Here is a 26,668-nt window from a genome sequence, read left to right as displayed (position 1 = left end):
AAAACATTGAAGTTGATACTTTATAAGCCCCTCCCTTGTCTTCCCACACGGTCTCAAGTCATTATTGCTCTTCATTTTGTATACGTTTCATCCATTCCAAAGAATAAGAAAAAAAACGTATATTCTATAACATTCCATCTCTAATTTTATAGTTGGGTCTACTTCATGGTTATCGTCAAGGCAAGTGACTGAATTGATTCATTAAAACAGCATAGGGACAGGTTAGAGTTCTCGAAAGTCCCTATACTCAAAACAGAAGATTAATTCATACAGGCCACCTGGCACATTCTTATGTACAAGATTCAGCCTATCAAGCACTCATTAGAAACATGGAATAGAAAGAGATGCTATTTTGATGTTTTATATAAAAGCAAAGTGTTAAGCTGTTATGCAGAAGTGTTATTGTTCACTGTTCACTGACAAAATCACATTAAAATGTAAGGGGTTTCTTACATTAAGTGAATAACTTTACTGTGTTATTCAAACTTATAAAAGTTGTAGGCCTACATAGTTAGGCCATATTAGTAGGCCTAACTATGCACAACGCATCGCAGAGTGCCTGGACCGCAGAGTGCCTGGATACAGCCATTAGCTGTGGTATATTGGCCATATACCACAAACCCCAGAAGTGCCGTATTGCTATTATAAACTGGTTAATGAAGTAATTAGAGCAGTTAAAACAAATGTTTTGTCATACACATGGTATAAGGTTTCATGTACCACAGCGGTCAGCCAATCAGCATTCTGGGCTGGAACCATCCAGTTTATAATTGTATTTATAAATAGGGTGGTTTGAGCCCTGAATACTGATTTGGCTCAAAGCAGTAATATATCAGACCATATACCACGGGTATGACAAAAAAAATATTTTACTATTCTAATTGCGTTGGTAACCAGTTGATAATAGCAATAAAGCACCTCGGGGTTTTGTGGAATATGGCCAATATACCACGGCTAAGGGCTGTATCCAGGCACTCCATGTTGAGTCATGCGTAAGAACAGCCCTTAGCCATCTTATATTGGCCAGATACCACACCCCCTCGTGCATTAATTAGTTACCAGTTGAATTGTGATGTTTTAGTTACCAGTTGAATTGTGATGTTTTGCCTACATTAAACATTGTTAGGCCTATTTTCCATGTCATTAGACAATAGGAACATTACTGCAATAATTGAATCGCCTTCTCGTATTTACTGAGGCCTTGTAAAAAAAGGGGAAGGAATGATTACGATTATCTTACAGACTGGTTAAATAACAGATAGACTATATCTAAGTGAAAATAGGCTACTGTATATTTTATTTTCCCATGATATAGACATTCCATCATACAATGTATGAATGCTAGCAGTGGGCCTATGCGCTGCAGTGAATTTGCACTGTGGAGTGCAGAGCGCACAAAGAGGGGGCGCGCAGCAGCGTGAGCGTGATGATTTTTGGAGTGACGACACCACAAAACCATAGCACAATATTACCGAAGCAGATAGAAATCGGGTTGAAGCGTCATCCAACTGAGAAGCTCAGAGTCCACTAAAAGCGCCAGTGTTCGCCCAGACTGTGGTGATCAAATCCGGCTTTAAAATGGTTCAGTTCGGCTGCAGGGTGTGCGGTGTCTCCGCTGTCGTCTCGCTGCTTCTGGCGGGACTGGCAGCTGCGTCTTCTGATCTATTTGACAATCAACTAGGCGACATCAATTACTGCAAAAAGCAATGCCAGAACACCGTCAAAAACAAAAGCCCAGCTAAAGTAAGTGATACTTGGAAACTATAGGCTAAATATATAATTCATGAATAGCAGAATATATTAGGTTAAATATAAATGTGACAGAAAAGTCTATTTTCGTGCTTGAATAACTGCCATAGTAAGTGCTTACATTTCGACGACTGTATACGAAATTGAATACGGTATATCGAATATCGATAGATGTCCCTTTAATCTTTCAATTCTGGCAATCACTTGTAAATGTAATATGGCCTATCCGTAACGAAGGCCCATAATTTTACTAATTGGCATGCTTATCCTAATATTGCAACATCAGTACGCAACGCTACCTATCTTCATTTCAAGAACTGAGTGGAAATTATCTTGGACAGTTAGGCCGAAATGATCGTTTTATGACGCATTCTCACAGCTCTGGTCCTCCACTATCAAAATAGCATGGCTACTCCACCTACTTCATCAGGATTTATTTACACAAATGTCTATTCATTAGATAATGCCTGGATGTTTATATTAAATCAAGTCATAAAATCGCTGTGAGGGCACCCAACCAAGCAGATGGTAGCCTATTCTCTAATAGAGTATATTGCACTCGCATGATTTCCTGGTTGCCTCATTGTGAGCTGAAATATGTATTTGTCCATGAACCACAATATGCAGGATATGTAAATAATAACTAAATTATTACAATATCCATGTTTAAAACAACTTAAATTATGTGCAATTTGAAAAATGATTGTAGCTTAGTAATGGATTAGTGTCTGTCTCTTGGCAAGGTTGTTATTTTCCCACCTACTCATCGCCTCAGCTCTGCTCAGGTGTGGTTCAGACTTCATGCAGGGCGGAGCAGAGCAGAGCAGCAAAATGGATCACCATGAACTATGCGGAATGACCTGTTTTCAGAACACTGCACCAGCCTATAGGCCCTAATGTATGCCTTTGATGTGCGCATATTATTGGAACAGATAAGAACCGTAGTGACAAATAGTGCTTGAACAGATGTTTATTTTATTCATGATGGGACTGTAATTGCCACTGTGGAGTAAGCAAATAAATACCTATACAAAGGAACCGTAAATCCTTGGTCAGAATAATGTCCCGCTAGACACACAATGAACACGGAATAAAGCAGTTAATTGAAACGATTATTCGCATGATACTGTAAATACGCCTGTAAAGTAAATCGTCGGACAGGGGTCGTCGGACATGGGGATCTCTTTGTCTATCACGTTCCCGTGTCAGTCGCTTGGGGACGCTGTTTAGTTCTTCTGTATTAGAACCAGGCTTGTAGAATACAGTGACCAAGTGATTGTAATTCTTCACTCATCACATTCCCAGGCATTTGCAATATTTTACATTTACATTTTAGTTATTTAGCAGACACAACTTAGAGTTAGTGCATTCATAGCTTAGGTGAGACAACCACATTTCTCAGTCCATCTTGTGCCTCAACTTGTGCCTTATAACACCTTAACTCATTTGACATATATATGAGAAAAACTGAAATCCAATTAAAATCCCTGTATCAAGTTATACATTTGCTTAAAGTACATTGTCATGGACAATATAAATATTGCTGTGGTCATAGCATATTTAGCTGCTATGTTTTTATTGTTATCCTGAAGGACTCCATTCTGAATGCCTGTCACCGTGGTTGCCGTCTTTACTCCATCTGCCAGTTTGTGAATGGAAATGCCGGCTTCAACACCAGCAGAGAGGAGTGTCAAGGAGGTAAGGCAGCCTGACTCACAGGGTGGGGTCTCAATGAAGCCAGGTAGATACTACAGGGCAGCCTATCACCAAGAGCAGAGGTCCTACCTGTGATCCACTTCAAGATGTTGTTATAGTACTGTTACATAACTTTGACCCTGGGTTTTATCTTTGCAGAGAACTATCCCAAGCTGTGCTTCAAAGCCAGAAAACACGCCTAATTTGCTAGTAGGCTTTTCATGTGCCATGTGGCAGCAGTTGCCCAAATGTTCTGATATGGATGACTGTAGGGAGGGGTGAATAGGGATGCAATGACAGATGCTGTATTTTCTCTCTCCCTATCTGTTTATCTTGTCTCTCTGTCCTTTCTCTCCTGTGCCCTCCCATCTCTCTCCCCCTATCTCTCTCCGCCTCTCTTTCTCTGTAGCCTGCCAGGAAGCGTACAGCAAGCTGCTGGAGCAGGAGGCCTGCAGCACCGGCTGTGCCAGCCAGCCTTCTGAACCTGAGATCAAGAGGAGGAAGGTGAGCATGGTCACTAGGAATTCAGTAAAACGCGCACACACACACACACACACACACACACACACACACACACACTAGCAACGGTCATCAAAATTGTTATACGGTTTTAAGGCCAGGTACCACACACTAATAGGGATAAAAATAAAAAAATCTTAATTATATCACAATCAGCTTTTACCAGTTGAATGTAGACACAAATAATATACGTTTTTATATTAAAATGTTTCTGAAACATTGAATTAAAGTATGCAAATGTGGCGATGTCTCATTATTGATGCATGTCCATGTTAAAGTGGTTAAAATTCATAAATATTTTGATGACGGTAGTATGGTAAACTAAAGAAAATATAAATTTTCATCAAGATTTTGACATTTTTGTTTTTACGTTTAGAAAATACTAATACTAATAATGGACCAAAATACCAACACATCTCAAAATTGATAGGTCGAACAGGTTTTGAGAAATGTTTGCATATTTATTACAAAAGAAAAAACTGAAATACCTTAATGACATAAGTATTCAGACCCTTTGCTAGGAGACTCGAAATTGAGCTCAGGTGCATCCTGTTTCCATTGATCATCCTTCAGATGTTTCTACAACTTAATTGGAGTTCAAATTCAATTGATTGGACATGATTTGGAAAGGCACACACCTGTCTATGTAACCCCCCGTAAATATCACATTTACATAAGTATTCAAACCCTTTACTCAGCACTTTGTTTAAGCACCTTTGGCAGCGATTACAACCCAGAGTCTTCTTGGGTGTGATGCTACAAGCTTCGCATATCTGTATTTGGGGAGTTTCTCCCATTGTTCTCTGCAGATCCTCTCAATCTCTGTCAGGTTGGATGGGGAGCGTCACTGCACAGCTATTTTCAGGTCTCTCCAGAGATGTTCGATTGAGTTCAAGTCCGGGAACTGGCTGGGCCATCACCTAAGGGATGGTCCCAGGTTTCCTCCAGACGTGACACTTGGCATTCAGACCAAAAAGTTCAATTTGGTTTCATCAGACCAGAGAATCTTGTTTCTCATGGTCTGAGAGTCTTTAGGTTCCTTTTGGCAAACTCCAAGTGTGCCTTCATGTGCCTTTTATTGAGGAGTGGCTTTTGTCTGGCCACTCTACCAGATTTGTGTAGTGCTGCAGAGATGGTTGTCCTTCTAGAAGGTTCTCCCATCTCCACAGAGGAACTATGGAGCTCTGTCAGAGCGACCATCGGGTTCTTGGTCACCTCCCTGACAAAGGCCCTTCTCCCCAGATTGTTCAGTTTGGCCGGGCGGCCAGCTCTAGGAAGACTCTTGGTGGTTCCAAACTTCTTCCATTTAAGAATGATGGAGGCCACTGTGTTCTTGAGGACCTTCAATGCTGCAGATATTTTTTGGTACCCTTTCCCAGATCTGTGCCTCAACAGAATACTGTCTCGGTGCTCTACGGACAATTCCATCGACCTCATGGCTTGGTTTTTGCTCTGACATGCGCCGTCAACTGTGGGACCTTATATAGACAATGGTGGAAAAAGTACCCAATTGTCATACTGGAGTAAATGTAAATATAGTTAATAGAAAATGACTAAAGTAAAAATGAAAGTCAACCAGTAAAATGCTATTTGAGTAAAAGTCTAAAAGTATTTGGTTTTAAATGTACTTAAGTATCAAAAGTCTATGTAATTGCTAAAATGTACTTAAGTATCAAAAGTAAAAGTAAGAGTACAAATCATTTCAAATTCCTTAGATTAAGCAAACCAGATGGCACAATTTTCTTGTTTTTAAATGTACTTATAGCCAGGGGCACACTCCAACACTTAGACATCATCTACAAACTAAGCATGTGTGTTTAGGTTTAGAGTCCACCAGATCCAATGCAGTAGGGATGACCAGCAATGTGCTCTTGATAAGTGCTTGAATTGGACCACTTTTCTGTCCTGCTAAGCATTCAAAATGTAATGCGTACTTTTGTGTGTCAGGGAAAATGTATGCAGTAAAAAGCGCATGGTTTTCTTTAAGAATGTAGTGAAGTAGAAGTAAAAGTTGTCAAAAATATAAATAGTAAAGTTTAGTACAGATATCCCAAAAAGCTACTTAAGTAGTACTTTAAAGTATTTGTTCTTTAGTACTTTACACCACTGTATATAGACAGGTGTTTGCCTTTCCAAATCATTTCCAATCAATTGAACTTACCACAGGTGGACTCCAATCAAGTTGTAGAAACATCTCAAGGATGATCAATGGAAACAGGATGCACCTGAGCTCAATTTTGAGTCTCATAGCAAATGGTCTGAATAAATAAGCAAACATTTCTCAAAACCTGTTTTTGCTTTGTCATTATGGGGTATTGTGTGTAGTTTGATGAGGACATTATTTATTTAACCAATTTTAGAATAGTCTGTAACAAAATGTGGATAAAGTCAAGGGGTCTGAATTCTTTCGAATGCACTGTATCTAAACATACGTTACATTGTTTGCAAGATCAGACATAATATCACTATAATATGTGTGTTCATTTTTGGAAATTGCTTTTTATTTCATTGCATTTAATTTGTAAACATTTCAACTGTTAAATTATTACTTTTTTAAATCCCACAAAAAATGAACACTCATCAAAATAAAGTGATCTTCTCTTTCTTGTAATGTTAGTGTTGAGACGGTACGTTAAATCCCAGGCGAAGCTTTAGCGTTCTTATAGATTCAACAGAAAGACAATGTATTCCACTGAGCCTATTTCAGCCATTACTGTGGTGTGTTTGATAGGTTATTTAGAAACATTTACACGGTCGTAAGGTTAACGGGAAAAAACGACAGGCACAAACAAGAGTATGAAAGAGTCTCAACAATAAAATGTAAGTAATTCATCTAGCGAGATTTAAGTGACAAATGGATTTTGCACCCCTCAAACGACGAGGAATGTGCATTGGATTTACACGGTCTCTCTCTTTCACATCCACTTTTACACGCTCCCCTTTGCCCCCCACACACCTTCACACTCTCACTTCACATGACTTTGCCATATTAAATAAATGCACCTAAACTCAACAGTTCCACCTTTTATTACCTGCAGTTGAAGGCCATGGCCCACCGTCCCATGCCCCCCTCCGTCATGGACACCGTGTCCAGCTGGTGTAACGACATTGTCAGCTCTGCTCAGAGCTTCATCTCCTCTACCTGGACCTTCTACCTGCAGGCCGATGATGGCAAGGTGCTTGTCTTCCAGGTAAGACACTGTCAGGGTTCGGCAGACAGGACTCAAGTTACACACAACTCAGTGACTCTTAGGGGTGCTGGGATTAGTTTTGGGAGTGTCTTTCACTCCAGGGTACAGCTGTAACTCAAACTTCGGGGGCTACAAAGGTGAACTTGCCTCAGACATTAGGGGGAAAGGGTGTGGGATCAGTACTCTACATATTTACTTTATCGGTGACGGCTAAGTCAAGACAGGCTGGCTGAATATAGAAGGACTACAGAGATCTGTAAATCCAGTCATAAAAAGAGACGTGGTGAGACAACATGAAATGATGAAAACAACAGTCTTCATGATTATTTTTCTTTAGCCTTAGGGGTGATGGATGGATGCGTGTGTTTAGTGGGCATCACAGGCTCTGAGCTGGCTGCCACAGGCCTGCGTTTAGTGGGCATCTGGCTGACTGCCACCCTCTTGACAGATTAACTGGGGGTAAAGAAACCAAAAAAGGCTGAGGGACAGCTGAAAGAGAAGCCAAGCCACCGCTGCAATACTAATCACTACTGCAGATGTTCAGAATGAGTGGGTTCTGCAGAGCAGAGGGCTGGGTAGGAAGTCAGGGTGTATGGACTCAGTTAAGAGGACCACGGTGACTCGTAGCCTTAGGCGTGATACAAAACAAACAGGAAAAAGTTAAGAGACCCACTGTGGTAGCAGTTTATCCACGTTATGTAGCAGTTTTAGTACGTTCCCAAAGAGGGCCATACAAGGCAACACAGTGCACTACTGGAGCTGAAGTGAATCGGACCAAAACAAATTGATTATCAAGTTCCTCTGAGTTTAAGAGTTTGTTAGAGAGCCACCTTGTGGAATGAATGGCGCTTGATGCAGTGTTCAGTATGAAGTTTATTTGGGCAAAGGGATTTCTATTTGAATTAGTTCAGTGGAATTACTTGTGTTCTCCTTAAGTTAATCAGTCATTTGAGAAAATATGACTTTTACTTCATTAAGCAGCAAATGTAGGTGTATTTTGCTAAGGTAATACCCAAAATTACACTATTTCCAAGAGTTATCTAGGCTTTAGCATACAGGGCTAATGTGGTATGAGTCACACAAACGTCTGGAGATTGATACCTGGTCTATTACTTTTAGGAATTAGCTCCGAGGGCTAACATAGCACACAAAGACCATCTGGGTTCTATATCAATGTGGGATAAACACTCATATTTCCAAAACGTTTGTGCATTTGGATGCAACTGTGATAAGAGCAGCTTCTCTGATTGCTCCAGGCAAGCCACCTGTGTCTGAGGGAGGCAGTCTGAGTCCCAGTCCCGCAAGCGGCAGATTCTCCCTTCCTCAGCTCCCTTTAGCTGTCTCTCAGAGAGTGGGCTGAGTTCCAGCTCTGGGAACATCCATCCCTCTCCTGCCCACATTTGACTTGGGTTAAGTGGCAGCCTCCTTCTTAATCACACTTATTCATGCCATCCCAGCCTCCGAGTGTTTCAGGAGTGCTCCTCCAAGGTAATCAGGGAGAATCAAGCGGTTTCCTCTGGGCTGAGCGGGAGTAAACACAGCCGATGTGGCCCTCTCATCACTGATTGGGGAAGAGCGCTTGTTTGGAAATGGGGTTGGAGTCTTGTTTAAATTCTTTCAGTGTCCAATATGCACACTATGCAGGGTCCCCCCTTGAAGGAAACAGGGAGAAATGTACATCTATGAAATCCCCCTTCCTAAAAAAAAAGTGCCCCCAAATAACCCAAAAATACCAAATAAGGGAAGGGAGATTGTTCATTTGGAAAAGGATCCCTCCTCCCTGTTGCTTTCTGTGTCTCTATAACCAGAGCACCTTTGACATTCTGTGCCATAATGCATGACAGATGTATATCAGGAGGCAGGCCTACTTTTACTGATGGCAAGATCTCCCCAGTCGGCAGCCAATAATTACTAACATTCTTAGATGTTCACTCTTCTCTTCCTTTTGCCTTTCCTCCCAATGTTACATCTGGATCCAACAGATAAAACTGGTTGTGAAAATAACAATAGTTTTGTCTGAATATCTATGACCTTTTGTAAGACCAAGCCTTATTGTCTACCACATCCACTGAGTGTACAAAACACATCCACTGAGTGTTCAAAACATTAGCAACACCTGCTCTTTCCATGACATAGACTGACCAGGTGAATCCAGGTGAAAGCTACTGTATGATCCTTTATTGATGTCACTTGTTAAATCCACTTCAATCATTGTAGTTGAAGGGGAGGAGACAGGTTAAAGAAGGATGTTTAAGTCTGGGGACAATTGAGACATGGATTGTGTATGTGTGCCATTCAGAGGGTGAATGGGCAAGACACAAAAGGTTAAAAGAAAACATGGGAAGTGCCTTTGAACGGGGTATGGTAGTAGGTGCTAGGTGCAACGGTTTGTGTCAAGAACTGCAACGCTGCTGGGTTTTTCATGCTCAACAGTTTCCCGTAGTATCAAGAATGTCCACCACCCAAAGGACATCCAACTAACTTGACACAACTGTGGGAAGCACTGGAGTCAACATGGGCCAGCATCCATCCCTGCGGAATGCTTTCGACACCATGCTCCAACAAATTTCGGCTGTTCTGAGGGCAAAAGGGATGACATACTTACTGCATGTCATCGTTAAATAACTACATCGGGTGTAATTTATTTTCTGCTTGTTTCGTTTTCTCTTTTTTGTTTGAGATGTGTTTTGACTCTAATGAACTCAATTTCATTGACCTGTAGACTAGTCAAACTGGTAATTTTTATTTTCAGTTTTCATAACTATTGACTTATGTCATTAAATCTGATCTATTTTCCATCGATGAAGAGAGGATAGGCTGATCAGATACTTTGCTGATTTGTTTTGGTGCTACAGTGAGACATTACAACTTCCTAAAGGCTATTTCTATTGATCAGCTGATATGTCAGAATCACTCACCAGCAGAGAGTCTCCTCTTAACTCCAATACAAATAAAATAAAATAAACGTTTATTGGTGTCGTATAAAGATCAGGGCAGGGTACTGGGTGGAGGCCGGCTAGAACTATTCAGGGCAGGGTACTGGGTGGAGGCCGGCTAGAACTATTCAGGGCAGGGTACTGGGTGGAGGCCGGCTAGTGGTGACTTTTTAACAGTCTGATGGCTTGGAGATAGAAGCTGTTTCTCAGTCTCTCGGTGCCAGCTTTGACGCACCTGTACTGTATCCGCTTTCTAGAAGGTAGTGGGGTGAACAGGCCGTGGGTCGGGTGCCTGAGGTCCTTGATAATCTTCTTGGCCTTCCTGCTGCTGTAGATGTCCTGGAGTGCAGAAAGTGTCAAATTAAATCAAATTAAATTTGACTTGTCACATGCGCCGAATACAACTGGTGTAGACTTTACCCTGAAATGCTTGCTTACGTGCCCTTCCCAACGATGCAGAGTTTAAAAATAAAAGTAACACAAGAATGGAATAAAAGAAAATACACAAGAATGGAGCTATATACAAGGAGTACCAGTACCAGATCAATGTGGAGCTATATACAGGGACTACCAGATCAATGTGGAGCTATATACAGGGAGTACCAGATCAATGTGGAGCTATATACAGGGAGTACCAGATCAATGTGGAGCTATATACAGGGAGTACCAGATCAATGTGGAGCTATATACAGGGAGTACCAGATCAATGTGGAGCTATATACAGGGAGTACCAGTACCAGATCAATGTGGAGCTATATACAGGGACTACCAGATCAATGTGGAGCTATATACAGGGAGTACCAGTACCAGATCAATGTGGAGCTATATACAGGGAGTACCAGATCAATGTGGAGCTGTATACAAGGAGTACCAGTACCAGACCAATGTGGAGCTATATACAGGGAGTACCAGTACCAGATCAATGTGGAGCTATATACAGGGAGTACCAGTACCAGATCAATGTGGAGCTATATACAGGGAGTACCAGTACCAGATCAATGTGGAGCTATATACAGGGAGTACCAGTACCAGATCAATGTGGAGCTACAGTGCCTTGCGAAAGTATTCGGCCCCCTTGAACTTTGCAACCTTTTGCCACATTTCAGGCTTCAAACAAAGATATAAAACTGTATTTTTTTGTGAAGAATCAACAACAAGTGGGACACAATCATGAAGTGGAACGACATTTATTGGATATTTCAAACTTTTTTAACAAATCAAAAACTGAAAAATTGGGCGTGCAAAATTATTCAGCCCCTTTACTTTCAGTGCAGCAAACTCTCTCCAGAAGTTCAGTGAGGATCTCTGAATGATCCAATGTTGACCTAAATGACTAATGATGATAAATACAATCCACCTGTGTGTAATCAAGTCTCCGTATAAATGCACCTGCACTGTGATAGTCTCAGAGGTCCGTTAAAAGCGCAGAGAGCATCATGAAGAACAAGGAACACACCAGGCAGGTCCGAGATACTGTTGTGAAGAAGTTTAAAGCCGGATTTGGATACAAAAAGATTTCCCAAGCTTTAAACATCCCAAGGAGCACTGTGCAAGCGATAATATTGAAATGGAAGGAGTATCAGACCACTGCAAATCTACCAAGACCTGGCCGTCCCTCTAAACTTTCAGCTCATACAAGGAGAAGACTGATCAGAGATGCAGCCAAGAGGCCCATGATCACTCTGGATGAACTGCAGAGATCTACAGCTGAGGTGGGAGACTCTGTCCATAGGACAACAATCAGTCGTACTGTATATACAGGGACTACCAGTACCAGATCAATGTGGAGCTATATACAGGGACTACCAGTACCAGATCAATGTGGAGCTATATACAAGGAGTACCAGTACCAGATCAATGTGGAGCTATATACAGGGAGTACCAGTACCAGATCAATGTGGAGCTATATACAGGGACTACCAGTACCAGATCAATGTGGAGCTATATACAAGGAGTACCAGATCAATGTGGAGCTATATACAGGGAGTACCAGTACCAGATCAATGTGGAGCTATATACAAGGAGTACCAGTACCAGATCAATGTGGAGCTATATACAAGGAGTACCAGTAGCAGATCAATGTGCAGAGGAACGAGGTATTTCAGGTAGATATCACAGGAGGCTACTGAAGGGAGAGCGGCTCATAATAATGGCTAGAACAGAGCAAATAGAATTACCACGAGCCAGTCACTGCCCAGGGTACAGTGACTGGGCATCAGGGTAGAGAATAATAAGAGTAAAACAAAGAACAGAGTAGCATCAGCAAATGATGAGTGTAAAAGTGTGTGTGTGTGTATGTGTATGTAAATGTGTGTGGGTTTGTGTGGGAGTGTCAATTTAATGTGTGTGAGTGTGTATATGGTGTGGTGAGGTGGTGAGGGTAGGCAACAACATCTCCTCCCCGCTGATCCTCAACACTGGGGCCCCACAAGGGTGCGTTCTGAGCCCTCTCCTGTACTCCCTGTTCACCCACGACTGCGCGGCCACGCACGCCTCCAACTCAATCATCAAGTTTGCGGACGACACAACAGTGGTAGGCTTGATTACCAACAACGATGAGACGGCCTACAGGGAGGAGGTGAGGGCCCTCGGAGTGTGGTGTCAGGAAAATAACCTCACACTCAACGTCAACAAAACTAAGGAGATGATTGTGGACTTCAGGAAACAGCAGAGGGAACACCCCCCTATCCACATCGATGGAACAGTAGTGGAGAGGGTAGCAAGTTTTAAGTACCTCGGCATACACATCACAGACAAACTGAATTGGTCCACTCACACAGACAGCATCGTGAAGAAGGCGCAGCAGCGCCTCTTCAACCTCAGGAGGCTGAAGAAATTCGGCTTGTCACCAAAAGCACTCACAAACTTCTACAGATGCACAATCGAGAGCATCCTGGCGGGCTGTATCACCGCCTGGTACGGCAACTGCTCCGCCCTCAACCGTAAGGCTCTCCAGAGGGTAGTGAGGTCTGCACAACGCATCACCGGGGGCAAACTACCTGCCCTCCAGGACACCTACACCACCCGATGTCACAGGAAGGCCATGGAGATCATCAAGGACATCAACCACCCGAGCCACTGCCTGTTCACCCCGCTATCATCCAGAAGGCGAGGTCAGTACAGGTGCATCAAAGCTGGGACCGAGAGACTGAAAAACAGCTTCTATCTCAAGGCCATCAGACTGTTAAACAGCCACCACTAACACTGAGTGGCTGCTGCCAACACACTGACACTGACTCAACTCCAGCCACTTTAATAATGGGAATTGATGGGAAATGACGTAAATATATCACTAGCCACTTTAAACAATGCTACCTTATATAAATGTTACTTACCCTACATTATTAATCTCATATGCATACGTATATACTGTACTCTATATCATCGACGGTATCCTTATGTAATACATGTATCACTAGCCACTTTATACTATACTATGCCACTTTGTTTACATACTCATCTCATTTGTACATACTGTACTCGATACCATCTACTGTATCTTGCCTATGCTGCTCTGTACCATCACTCATTCATATATCCTTATGTACATATTCTTTATCCCCTTACACTGTGTACAAGACAGTAGTTTTGGAATTGTTAGTTAGATTACTTGTTATTACTGCATTGTCGGAACTAGAAGCACAAGCATTTCGCTACACTCGCACTAACATCTGCTAACCATGTGTATGTGACAAATAAAATTTGATTTGATTTGATTATATATAATCTAGTGAAGGGCTCTCCAACCCTGTTCCTGGAGAGCTACCATCCTGTAGATTTTCGCTCCAACTCTAATCTAGCACACCTGATTCTAATAATTACTTGGTTGATTAGTTGAATGAGGTTAGTTACAGCTGAGGTTGGAGCAAAAACTTACATTAGGGTAGCTCTCCATAAACAGGGTTGGATAGCCCTGCGCTAGTGAGTGTGTGTAGGGTCAGTGCAAGATAGCTGCACTGATTTACTCTAGTTCGGGTTCCATTAATTTACTATTTTTAGCAGTCTGACTATTTATCAGTCTTATGGCTTGAAGCGGTCTCGGAGCCTGTTTGCCAGACGGTAGCAAAGTGAACAGTCTATACTTGGGTGGCTGGGGTCTTCGGCAATTTTTTGGGCCTTCCTCTGATACCTGATATAGAGGTGGAGAGCCCTGCGATTGTGGATGGTGCAATTGCTGTACTAGGCGGTGATACAGCCCAACAGGATGCTCTCAATGGTGCATCTGTAGAAGTTTGAGATTTTAGGATCCAAGACAAATTTCTTCAGCCTCCTGAGATTGAAGAAGAGTTGTTGCGCCTTCTTCACCACGCTGTGTGAAGGGATCATTTCAGGTTGTCAGTGATGTGAGTTCTAGGAACTTGGGAGCTTTTGACCGTCTCCACTGCGGCCACATCGATGTGGATGGGGGTGTGCTCTCTCTGCGGTCTCCTGTAGTCCACAATTAGCTCCTTCGTTTTATTGACGTTGCGGGATAAGTTATTTTCCTGGCACCACTTCACCAGGGATCTCACCTCCCAGTAGGCTGTCTCATCGTTGTTGGTAGTCAGTGTAACAAACAGTTAACCTGTCAGTCTGTCATTGTTTTTGTTTGAATTGTTCCTGTGTTCGCTATGCGGGGGAAATGGTAAGACAAGCTGAACTTGCTAAGAACTGTTGTAAAGGGGATTATTATCGTAGGAACACACTTTTGGAGTGAAGGCAATCCCACGCTGTGTTAGCTAGGTTTTTCGTGTCTTCGGTGTAGTTCCTAATGGTTGAAACGTGTATGTTAGGATGGTGACGTTATAATCATTTAAATATGAAGTGTGAATTTATGCCAGGAATAAGAAGTGTGAAGTTTGATTCCCTCCCTTCTGTAATAATCAGCCAATGAGGTATTGGTTACTGGAGGGAGCTACAATCAGGCCTACCACTGTCGTCACCACAACCTGATCTTCTAGTTTCACTTAGGAACTTGCCTTTTCTTTTTACACTTTAATTCAGCTTGGTTACAGTGTTAATTCTGCGTGGTTACAGAAACAACTCAAAGGGTTAAGTTTAGGTATTAATTCTGAGTGGTTGAGGTTAGGGCTATGGTTTGGGGAAGGCTTAAAACATCAAGTACTCTCCCTGCTTGCTAGAGAATTGTAAACTGCTGTGGCGTAATCGTCTAAGCAGCGCACTCTGGCTCTGAGCCTAGTGCTCTGCCATCATTTTTTGGGGGTTGGGGGGAGCCATATATTGACATCCTCAGAACCTTTTCAACCGTCCGAAATCGACGGTTCTTTCTTGTGACCAGTCTGGTCAGCAAACTTGATGATTGAGTTGGAGACGTGCATGGCCACGCAGTCATGGGGGGCCCATGTGTCAAGGATCAGTGTGGTGGTGTTGTTACCTGCCTTCACCACTTGGGGTCAGCCCGTCAGGAAGTCCAGGACCCAGTTGCACAGGGAGGGGTTCAGACCAAAGGCCCTGAGATTAATGATGAGCTGGGAGGGCACTATGGTTTTGAAGGCTGAGCTGTAGTTGATGAACAGCATTCTTACATAGGGCAGTGCAATGCAATAGTGACTGTTGTACGCGGATCTGTTTGAGCGATATGCGATTTGTAGTGGGTCTAGGGTGTCAGGTAAGGTGGAGATTATATAGTCCTTAACTCAAAGCACTTCATGATGACAGAAGTGAGAGCTACTGGGCAATAGTAATTTAGTTCAGTTACCTTCTGTCCCGTCGTTCGTAATAATGATCGGACCAAGGCGCAGCATGAGTATAGTTCCACATCTTTTAATGAATAAGTGAAACTAAAAACAAAATAACAAAACTTAAAGACCCGTGACTACGTAGTGCTCAAACACACTAAACATAAACAATATCCCATAACCCACAGGTGGAAAAAATGCTACTTAACTATGATCCCCAATTAGAGACAACGATAACCAGCTGCCTCTAATTGGGAATCATACAAATCACCAACATATAAAATCAAACCTAGAACCCCACAGAAAATATAAACTAGAACAAAAACTCCTAGTCACGCCCTGACCTACTCTACCATAGAAAATACAGGTTTTCAATGGTCAGGACGTGACACCTTTGCTTTCTTGGGTACGCAAGTGGTGACAACAGACTGGGATATGGAGAGATTGAATATGTCCGTAAACACTTTAGCCAGCTGGTCTGCACATGCTCTGAGGACACGGCTTGGGATGCCTTCTGGGCCGGCAGCCTTACTGGATCATTGCCCTCCCCCGCCTTTCCTTCGGCAAAACAGATCACGTCTCCATTCTGCTCCTCCCCACCTATAGGCAGAAACTTAAACAGGAAGCTCCTGTGGTAAGGACTGTTTAACGTTGGTCTGACCAATCGGAATCTATGCTTCAAGATTGTTTTCATCATACGGACTGGGAAATGTTCCAGGTCGCCTCTGAGAATAGTATCAACGGAGCATGCAACTATGGGGCAAAACAGACGCCCTTGGCTTAGATTGTTGACAACATGTAAACTACACTGAACAAAAATATAAACGCAACATGTAAAGTGTTGGTACCATATTTCATGAGCTTAAATAAAATATCCCAGAACATTTCCACATGCACAAAAAGCTTATTTCTTTCACATTTTATGCACAAATGTGTTTACTTCCCTGTTAGTGAGCATTTCTCCTTTGCCAAGATAATCAATCCACCTGACAGGTGTGGAATATCAAGAAGCTGATTAAACAGCATGATCATTACACAGGTCCACCTTGTGCAGGGGACAATAAAAGGCCACTCTAAAATGTGCAGTTTTGTCACACAACACAATGCTACAGATGTCTCAAGTTTTGAGGGAGTGTGCAATTGACATGCCGACTGCAGGAACGTCCAGAGAATCTAATGTTCATTTAATTTTCCATAAGCCGCCTCCAACGTCATTTTAAAGAATTTGGCAGTACATCCTACCGGCCTCACAACCGCAGACCATGTGTAACAACGCCAGCCAAGAACCTCCGCATCCGAGTTCTTCACCTGTGGGATCATCTGAGACCAGCCACCCTGACAGCTGATGAAACATTTGCACAACTGAAGAATTTCTGCACAAACTGTCAGACACTGTCTCAGGGAAGCTCATCTGCATGGTTGTCATCCTCAACAGGGTCTTGACCTGACTGCAGTTAGGCTTTGTAACTGACTTTAGTGGGCAAATGCTCACCTTCGATGGCCACTAGCACGCTGGAAAAGTGTGTTCTTCACGGATGAATCCCGGTTTCAACTGTACCAGGCAGATGGCGTATGGCGTCGTGTGGGTGAGCAGTGTGCTGTTGTGAACAGAGTGCCCCATGGTGGTGGTGGGATTATGGTATGTGCAGGCATAAGCTACGGACAATGAACACAATTGCATTTTATCTATGACAATATTAATGCACAGAGAGACCATGACAAGATCCTGAGGCCCATTGTCGTGCCATGTTTTAGCATGATAATACATGGTCCCATGTCGCAAGGATCTGTACACAATTCCTGGAAGCTGAAAATGTCCCAGTTCTTCCATGGCCTGCATACTCACCAGACATGTCACCCATTGAACATGTTTGGGATGCTCTGGATGGATGTGTATGACAGCGTGTTCCAGTTCACGCCAGTATCCAGCAACTTCGTACAGCGATTGAAGAGGAGTGGGACAACGTTCCAAATTCCACAACAGCCTGATCAACTCTATGTGAACGAGATGTGTCACACTGACTGGTTTTCTGATTCAAGCTCCTACATTAGTTTTCAGGTGTCTGTGACCAACAGGTGCATATCTGTATTCCCAGTCATGTGAAATCTATAGATTAGGGCCTAATTAATTTATTTAAATTGACTGATTTCCTTACTTGAACTTTAACTCAGTAAAATCTTTGAAATTGTTCCATGTTGTGTTTCTATTTTTGTTAACATTGTCTCCAATGTTTATTGAAAACATAAAGACATTTGCACAATGAGCACTTGTCTCAAATACATCTTTACAGTTGTTAATTAGCGAGCTAGTGGTTTTTGACATATTAGCACTGACATGAAATCAGTCAAAACACCTCAAAACAAGATTAAACGAGTCACTTGCGATTCCCCACATGGCAGTTTATTGTCATTGTTGCTAGCTATCTAGTCCTCCAGAAAACAACTTTTGCGCATCGTTTTCGTGACTTTGTCAGCTAACCCATCTCTACTAGAGGTCTGGAATGGACGATTAATTAGGGCCTATTTCAAGTTTTCATAACAATCGGAAATCAGTATTTTTGGACACCGATTTGGCCGACTTTAAAATATATATATATATATATTGTAACACCTTTATTTCATCTTTATTTAACTAGGCAAGTCCGTTAAGAACACATTCTTATTTTCAATGACTGCCTAGGAACGGTGGGTGAACTGCCTCGTTCAGGGGCAGAACGACAGATTTTCACCTTGTCAGCTCGGGAGATCCAATCTTGCAACCTTACAGTTACAACTAGTCCAACGCAATAACCACCTGCCTCTCGTTGCACTCCACAAGGAGACTGCCTGTAACGCGAATGCAGTAAGCCAAGGTAAGTTGCTATCTAGCATTAAACGTATCTTTTAAAAAACAATCAATCATAATCACTAGTTAACTACACATGCTTGATGATATTACTAGTTTATCTAGCGTGTCCTGCGTTGCATATAATCTGACTGAGCATACAAGCATACAAGCATACAAGTATTTGACTGAGCGGTGGTAGGCAGCAGCAGGCTCGTAAGCATTCATTCAAACAGCACTTTAGTGTGTTTTGCCAGCAGCTCTTCGGTGTGCGTCAAGTATTGCGCTGTTTGTGACTTCAAGCCTGTCAACTCCCGAGATGAGGCTGGTGTAACCGATGTGAAATGGCTAGCTAGTTAGCGCGCTAATAGCGTTTCAAACGTCACTCGCTCTGAGACTTGGAGTAGTTGTTCCCCTTGCTCTGCATGGGTAACGCTGCTTCGAGGGTGGCTGTTGTCGTTGTGTTGCTGGTTCGAGCCCAGGGAGGAGCGAGGAGAGGGACGGAAGCTATACTGTTACACTGGCAATACTAAAGTGCCTATAAGAACATCCAATAGTCAAAGGTTAATGAAATACAAATGGTATAGAGAGAAATAGTCCTATAATAACTAAAACTAACCTAAAACTTCTTACCTGGGAATATTGAAGACTCATGTTAAAAGGAACCACCAGCTTTCATATGTTCTCATGTTCTGAGCAAGGAACTTAAACGTTAGCTTTCTTACATGGCACATTTTGCACTTTTACTTTCTTCTCCAACACTTTGTTTTTGCATTATTTAACCCAAATGTAACATATTTCATTATTTATTTGAGGCTAAATTGATTTTAGTGATGTATTATATTAAGTTAAAATAAGTGTTCATTCAGTATTGTTGTAATTGTCATTATTACAAATACATTTTTAAAAAATCGGCCGATTTAAACGGTATCAACATTTTTTGGTCCTCCAATAACCGGTATCTGCGTTGAAAAATCCTAATCGGTCGACCTCTAATCTCTACACTGACTCGGTAATTGGGTTTATCTGGAATTCCATAGAGGATGTTGTTCCCACTCTGCCGATTAGAATTTATCAAAACCAAAAAACGTGGATAGATGGCAGAATTCGCACAACTGAAAGTGTGAATCACCGCATTCAAGGTGACTGGGAACATGGAAGTGCAGCTATGACCACTGTAAGGCAATCAAAGAGGCAAAACGGCAGTACAAGAACGAAGTGGGGTCACCATTCAACGGCTCAGACACGAGAAGTATGTGGCAGGGACTCCAGACAATCACGGATTATAAAGGGAAGGCCAGACACCGACACTTCGCTCCTGGACCAGCTAAACGCCTGCTTCGTCCGTTTAGAAGAAAACAACATCAAGCCGCCGATGCATACATCGATCCCCTTGCAGTCCTCCTTCTGCTGAGAGCGCTGAGCGCTGATGCTGCCTGTGTCTTGTTGTTGGGAAAGGTTCAGTAGAGGGTAACCAAAATCCGATTTTAATGAGTTCTCCAGGGTAAGCCAAAAACACTGTCCCCATAATGAAAGGCACAATAATTCCTCTGCCGAGAGAGTTGTGTGTGTGTGTACGTACACACAGGGATTAAGTCTGTCTTCACACAAGTGATGCATATTCGCTCACGTACTGTAGGCCACTGTTTTTAAGGCCTCTTTTCAGACACTTTCTCCAGTCAAGTGGCCTTTTCACTCCCCTCAGAGAGGGTAAATGGTGGTGCTCTTGAGCAGCCAACCGACAGACTCTGCAATGGGCAACAAGGGTGTCCTTTAATGAAGTAAGAGAGAAAGAAATGCTGATTTAAAACTCCACTGGTGTGCCAAAGAACAATCAATACAATCTGCTCATTAGAATCTACACCTGAACTGCCATTATAAGGTGTGAATAGATTATTACAGTTTTGTACTGTTTGGAAGTTCATCTGTCTTCATTTTACAGATGGCTGAGGTATACAGTGCCTGGCTTGCAACACATTATGTGAAAATACAATGTTCTCCTATAATGAGCAAGTCCCCTTTTTTGTTTGAGTTGATTTGGCAGTGTTCTCTATACCTAAGTCTACAGGTATGTCTATTTCTCTGTCGTTTAGCTGTTCATTTAGTATTCTTAGTCCAGGCTTCTTTATGGTTTAACCTCTCTGTGTTAAACAGATCATTTTCTGTCTCTTTCTCAGTGAAATTACTGCATGTAATTACTAGTTCCTGAATTGACTTTGTTTGTTGTTCCTCCCAGAGCCAGCCGGAGATCGAGTACACTCTGCCGGAGCTGCAGGCCCCCCGCTCCAATGTGGCAGACAAGCCCTGGCCACAGATTCACTCCCACACACAGAGACCCCATGGTGAGACCCCATGGTGGCATGCAGCTCTGTCACACACTGACACCCATAATGTACAAAACATCATAAGACCTGTAGGACAGGGTTCCCCAACTTGTGGCCTGTGAGCCGAATTTGGCCCTGGGGTGAATTTATTTGTTTAATTTGCAAAAACAAAACAAAACTCGTTTGTCATTGTTGGACATAAAAGACTGTCAAAACACCAGGAAATCAGCTCCAAGTTATTTTAACTTTGGAAATCTGTTCTCAAGTATTTCCACTCAGAAATAGAGACGTGATCGTATCCCAATGTAAACAACGTTTGAAAGTATAATGTTTTTGTCAAATACTATATCCGTTTGTGCTTCTTGCGGTCAATTTGCAGTGTACAAATTATTTGAAAATTATGTTCCGGCCCCCGGATCATCTGCTGAAGAAAAATGGGCCCGCAGCTGAATGTAGTTGGGGACCCCTGCTGTAGAATATATAGTATACAATGCATTAAAGGATGATTACATTGAATTGATTATGCTTTATTGATCTCCAGAGGGGTGAAATTAGGTTACATTTGTTACACTTCCTCATAAAGTCTGCTGCTCATTAGTATTCACCTCTGTGCAGGTGTGAAAGGACATGGGGAGAAGGTAGCAGCCAAGGCGGGAGGCAAGGGCAAGCACCCATCAGTCCAGCAACATACGGAAGACCTAACCGCTGAACATGACTTCCTGGGATGCATGTCAAGGTGAAGAGATATTGAACAAGAATAGTCATCTGCCCATATCAACCCATTTGGGCCCTCTGATTTAGAGGTCCTCTGAGTTGTATTGCCTGTGTCATTACCTAATCCTCCCCTTTCTCTCAGGCGCTCTGGGCTGCCTCGTTGGATCTTGGCTGCCTGTCTCTTCCTGTCCATCATGGTGATGTTGTGGCTGAGCTGTGCCAGCCTTGTCACTGCACCTGAACAGCACATCAAAACACAGGTAAACACATTGGTCATACAATTTTATCTGACTTTCATCTAAGTCACAACAATAGACAAACACAGTCTGCTTAAACTAATAACACACAAACAATTATATGTTTTCGTCTCTTTATTGAACACACCGTGGAAACATTCATAGTGCAGGGTGGGAAAAGTATGTGAACCCTTGGATTTAGTAACTGGTTGACCCTCCATTAAATAACCTCAACCAAACGTTTTTTGTAGTTGCGGATTAGACCTGCACAATGGTCATGAGGAATTTTTGATCATTCCTCTTTACAAAACTGTTTCAGTTCAACAATGTTCTTGGGATGCCTGGTGTGAACCGCTCTCTTGAGGTCATGCCACAGCATCTCAATTAGGTTGAGGTCAGGACTCTGACTGCGCCACTCCAGTAGGTGTATTTTCTTCTGTTGTTTTCATTCTGTGTTTTGGGTCGTTGTCCTGTTGCATCACCCAACTTCTGTTGAGCTTCAATTGGCGGATAGATAGCCTTACATTCTCCTGCAAAATGTCAGGCTAAACTTGGAAATTCATTTTTCCGTAGATGATCGCAAACTGTCCAGGCCCTGAGGTAGCAAAGCAGCTCCAAACCATGATGCTTCCTCCACCATACTTTACCGTTGGGATGAGGTTTTGATGTTGGTGTGCTGTGCCATTTTTTCTCCACACATAGTGTTGTGTGTTCCCTCCAAACAACTCAACTTTAGTTTAATCTGTCCATAGAATATTTTGCCAGTAACACTGTGGAACATCCAGATGCTCTTTTGCGAACTTCAGACGCGCAGCAATGTTTTTTTTGGACAGCAGTGGCTTCTTCCGTGGTGTCCTCTCATGACCACCATTCTTCATTAGTGTTTTACGTATCGTAGACTCGTCAACAGAGATGTTAGCATGATCCAGAGATTTCTGTAAGTCTTTAGCTAACACTCTAGGATTCTTCGTAACCTCATTGAGCATTCTGCACTGTGCTCTTGCAGTCATCTTTGCAGGACGGCCACTCCTAGGGAGAGTTGCAACAGTGCTGAACTTTCTCCATTTATAGACAATTTGTCTTACCGTGGACTGATGAACATCAAGGCTTTTAAAGATACTTTTGTAACCCTTTTCAGCTTTATGCAAGTCAACAATTCTTAATATTAGGTCTTCTGAGATCTCTTTTGTTCAAGGCATGGTTCACATCAGGCAATGCTTCTTCTAGCAAACTCAAATTTGGTGAGTGTTTTTTCTAGGGCAATGCAGCTCTAACCAACTCCAATCTCGTCTCATTGATTGGACTTCTGACTCCAAATAGCTTTTGGAGAGGTCATTAGCCTGGGGGTTCACATACTTTTTCCAACCTACGTACACTGTGAATGTTTAAATTTTGTATTCAATATAGACAAGAAAAATCCAATAATTTGTGTGTTATTAGTTTAAGTAGACTGTGTTTGTCTGTTGCGAATTAGATGAAGATCAGATGGAATTTTTTGACCAATTTATGCAGAAATCCAGATAATTCTAATGGGTTCAGTTACTTTTTCTATGTTGTCTCGCAAAAAAACAAAAAACATTTTATGATATGTTAGTGCTTAAGATCCCGGACTGCATCTTTAATTGTTAACTCACTCAAGTGTTATCTTAATTGACATGTGTTTACCTGTGCGGGAATTACTCCTAGAGACAATGGGAACATTTCTATAGATTTGAATGAATAACTGATTCCTTTTTCCAGCTGAGCATCAACGGAGACAAGGAGTTTCTTGATGACGTCCAGAAGGTCAACCCCTACCATCTGACCCCTGTGATTGCTGTAGCCATCGACCAACCAGAGGAGAGCGAGGAGGCAGGACCACTTCCAGTCAAGGTTGACATCAACAAGACATCTCTCTAGGGGACCAATGGGATAGGATCAGTGCTTTCTGGGGTAACGTTTTCGTAAAACCTCCCTCAGTAAAAGATGGAGAACAGAAACACACAAACACTCACACCAGATTTTCTATACATGCATGGCACCATCCCTTCACAACAGGTTTGTCTCGTCTTTCTCTAGCGAGTCTGCCCATCAGATGTTACCCTGTTGTGCTTGTCTGTGTAGAATACTGATTTTGTAGATTCATGCTGTCCATTGTTAAACCTCACTAAGAGCTTCAAGATCAAATTGTCACCACCTTTTTGTACCTATCATTTTATACTTGACACTGCAATTGCTTAAGGCTTATTTAATAGACAGTTTAACTATTAAATGTAACTACTTAGATCTGCCTGTGAGAGAGTTAAGGAGAACAGGTGAATGAGCGCTGAAAGCTTTCCAAGCTTTTGATGTACAAGGGGATAGAGAAAGAACACAGGGATTCAAATTGAAGGTGAATAACTGTTTTCCTCATGCTCTTACATACTTTTGGAATGAATTTGTGACTTGCAGAGAAATAAAAGCAATTGAGATGTTCAAAATGCTTTGAAAGGTATCTTGTGAACGCTGCAGGAGACAATAGCTACCAGTGTTCACCTTTGATGCTGTGTTTGATGTGTTTTGAGTTTGACTGACGTCAACTGTGAGAAGCAAATATACATAATACATCTTCTTTTCCTCACACTGAATGAAAGAGAATTCTCATATCAGATTAAAACCTCTTATGAATTGGCCACTTTTTAATTTTTTTTTGCCTACAATGACATGCCAATATCTAACTGCCTGTAGCTCAGGCCCTGAATCAAGCATGTGCATATTCTTGGTACCATTTGAAAGGAAACACACAAAAAGAAGTTTGTGGAAATGTTAAAGGAATGTAGGAGAATATAACATTAGATCTGGTAAAAGATAATACAAAGAAAGAAAAACATTTTGTACCATCATCTTTGAAATGCAAGAGAAAGGCCATAATGTATTATTCCAGCCCAGGTGCAATTTAGATTTTGGCCACTAAATGGGAGCAGTGTGTGCGCAAAGTATTAGACTGATCCAAGGAACCATTGCATTTCTGTTCAAAATGTTGTATCAAGACTGCCCAAATGTGCCTAATTTGTTTATTAATAACTTTTCATGTTCAAAACTGTGCACTCTCCTCAAACAATAACATGGGATTATTTCACTGTAATAGCTACTGTAAATTGGACAGTGCAGTTAGATTAACAAGAATATAAGCTTTCTGCCAATATCAGATATGTCTATGTCCTTGAACATTTTCTCGCACTAGCCTACATTAGTTCAACCATCCCGCAGGGGACCCACCAATCCTGACCAAGTTTTGAACACTCCATTTCATTGAATTCAGACATTTGGCAGACAAAGGAATTGTGCTCAAATTATGTTGGCTGGGTCACCCACAGCTAAGTGTGTGTGTGTGTCTATTAGCGCGTGTGTGTGTATTTCCCCGCATTTGCGTGTGTTTGAGGAAAATCAAAACAGTACTTGGTGTATTTATTTATTTATTTATTTATGCCTTTGCGTATTTATTCAGAACCAATAACATAAAGTACCTGTTTGATAGTGTAATTGAAGTGCTATGTAAATGCTCATCTATCCAAATCTTTCCTATTGTTATGACTGTAATAAAACATTGTAGCCCTTTTTCCAGATTTGAAAAGAGACTAATATTAAGACTAATATTATTGTGTTATTATTGTATCTCCTCGAGTTACACCTATTAGCTCTGAAATGTGTCATGCACTTTCTAGGAGTTGATGGTTCTGTATTCTATACGAGCTCATAATGAAGGGATGACCAATGTGATGCGCAATGCAAGGCTTTTAGAATAGACCTTTGTTTTCAAGTTACACAGTCAATGAGCTATATTTTGATTTTGCCTAGTCACAGTGCATGCTAGTATGCTACAACACATTACATTAAACCACCCATCTCAGTAGCAGGAAACTAATATAGACTTGTGGTTTTTGTGTTTCTATTTAAATGTTGTATAGAATGTTATAATAATCTCATGATTTAAGTTTGGGAAAGAAACAAGATGGATATATCTATAAACCATTCAATATCAGTCCTGGTTCAAGTGAAAGTTCATGTAGCTAGTGATAGGAGTTTCAAACTGTAACGGTTCCTTTTTATCGATTTGTTTTCAATGAAATGATATACGACATGATGAATAAAGTGTTTTCATGTTAAACATAATGGAGATTACTTTGTGGGTTTTATGTCAGTACACATGTATCTCATCTATGCATGATCAATTATGGAATGACTTGTACTGGTAGTTGCATTAAGATTGAAGATGTTCTCATACCATATTATTGTAAGAAACATCTTTCCACTTCCTTCCATAGATTCAAATAGTTCATGAAGGATATTAAATATCAACAAGAGATCAATATAATCACATACTTGTAGGTCATACACCACTAGTATTTTCGATTTGTTAATTCACCATTGTTCTTTTTTGGTTGTAAAAACCTACTAAACGCTTCATGTACAAGATCTCCCCAGACTGTCATTGTGTTTGTGTGTTATTTCAGTCTCTGCACTCCCATGAGAGACATGTTAGTTGCAGGGGGTGAGGGAGCCCTACCAAATGCATCTGGAACTCATTTGAAACCCTTCTGTCCAGACAAGACACACACAGCGCTGGGTGGATGAAATATAAAGGGTCAACTTATTGATTTTTGTATAGCTTGTTCTCATGGATACTAGTTCAGAATAAACTCCAAATAATTATCATTATACACTTAAGAATGAATGGGTGGAAAATGTAGAGACGATTGGCATTTTTATCCACATGGTGGCGCTAAAGCTCCTCACTGTTTTCATTGTGTCTATTTAGCTGTTATTGCCTTGTGCATTCTGAT

The 26,668-nt window shown here is 41.7% G+C and overlaps 1 protein-coding gene across 1 annotated transcript; it reads left to right on the top strand.

Moving 5' to 3' along the window:
- The first annotated feature begins 1,079 nt into the window (after positions 1 to 1,079).
- Positions 1,080 to 25,997, top strand: LOC110521449 (transmembrane protein 59). Its single transcript, XM_021598993.3, has 8 exons — positions 1,080 to 1,743; positions 3,342 to 3,447; positions 3,854 to 3,948; positions 7,002 to 7,154; positions 20,829 to 20,934; positions 21,532 to 21,652; positions 21,773 to 21,890; positions 23,607 to 25,997. The coding sequence occupies exons 1-8, from the start codon at positions 1,579 to 1,581 to the stop codon at positions 23,763 to 23,765; spliced, it is 1,023 nt and encodes a 340-aa protein (XP_021454668.3). The 5' UTR covers positions 1,080 to 1,578; the 3' UTR covers positions 23,766 to 25,997.
- Positions 25,998 to 26,668: the final 671 nt, after the last annotated feature.

The sequence above is a fragment of the Oncorhynchus mykiss genome, chromosome 4 (assembly GCF_057628025.1).
Source record: "Oncorhynchus mykiss isolate SJ-2025 chromosome 4, ASM5762802v1, whole genome shotgun sequence".
Taxonomy (NCBI): Eukaryota; Metazoa; Chordata; class Actinopteri; order Salmoniformes; family Salmonidae; genus Oncorhynchus; species Oncorhynchus mykiss.
The sequence above is the reverse complement of the archived record's forward strand: the minus strand, read 5'-3'. Positions and strand labels throughout refer to the sequence as shown.

Coding starts and splice junctions, on each gene's coding strand:
- LOC110521449 (XM_021598993.3), top strand. CDS start 1,579: ATGGTTCAGTTCGGCTGCAGGGTGTGCGGTGTCTCCGCTGTCGTCTCG. Junction 3,949..7,001: donor CTGAGATCAAGAGGAGGAAG/GTGAGCATGGTC, acceptor TATTACCTGCAG/TTGAAGGCCATGGCCCACCG. Junction 20,935..21,531: donor CCACACACAGAGACCCCATG/GTGAGACCCCAT, acceptor ACCTCTGTGCAG/GTGTGAAAGGACATGGGGAG.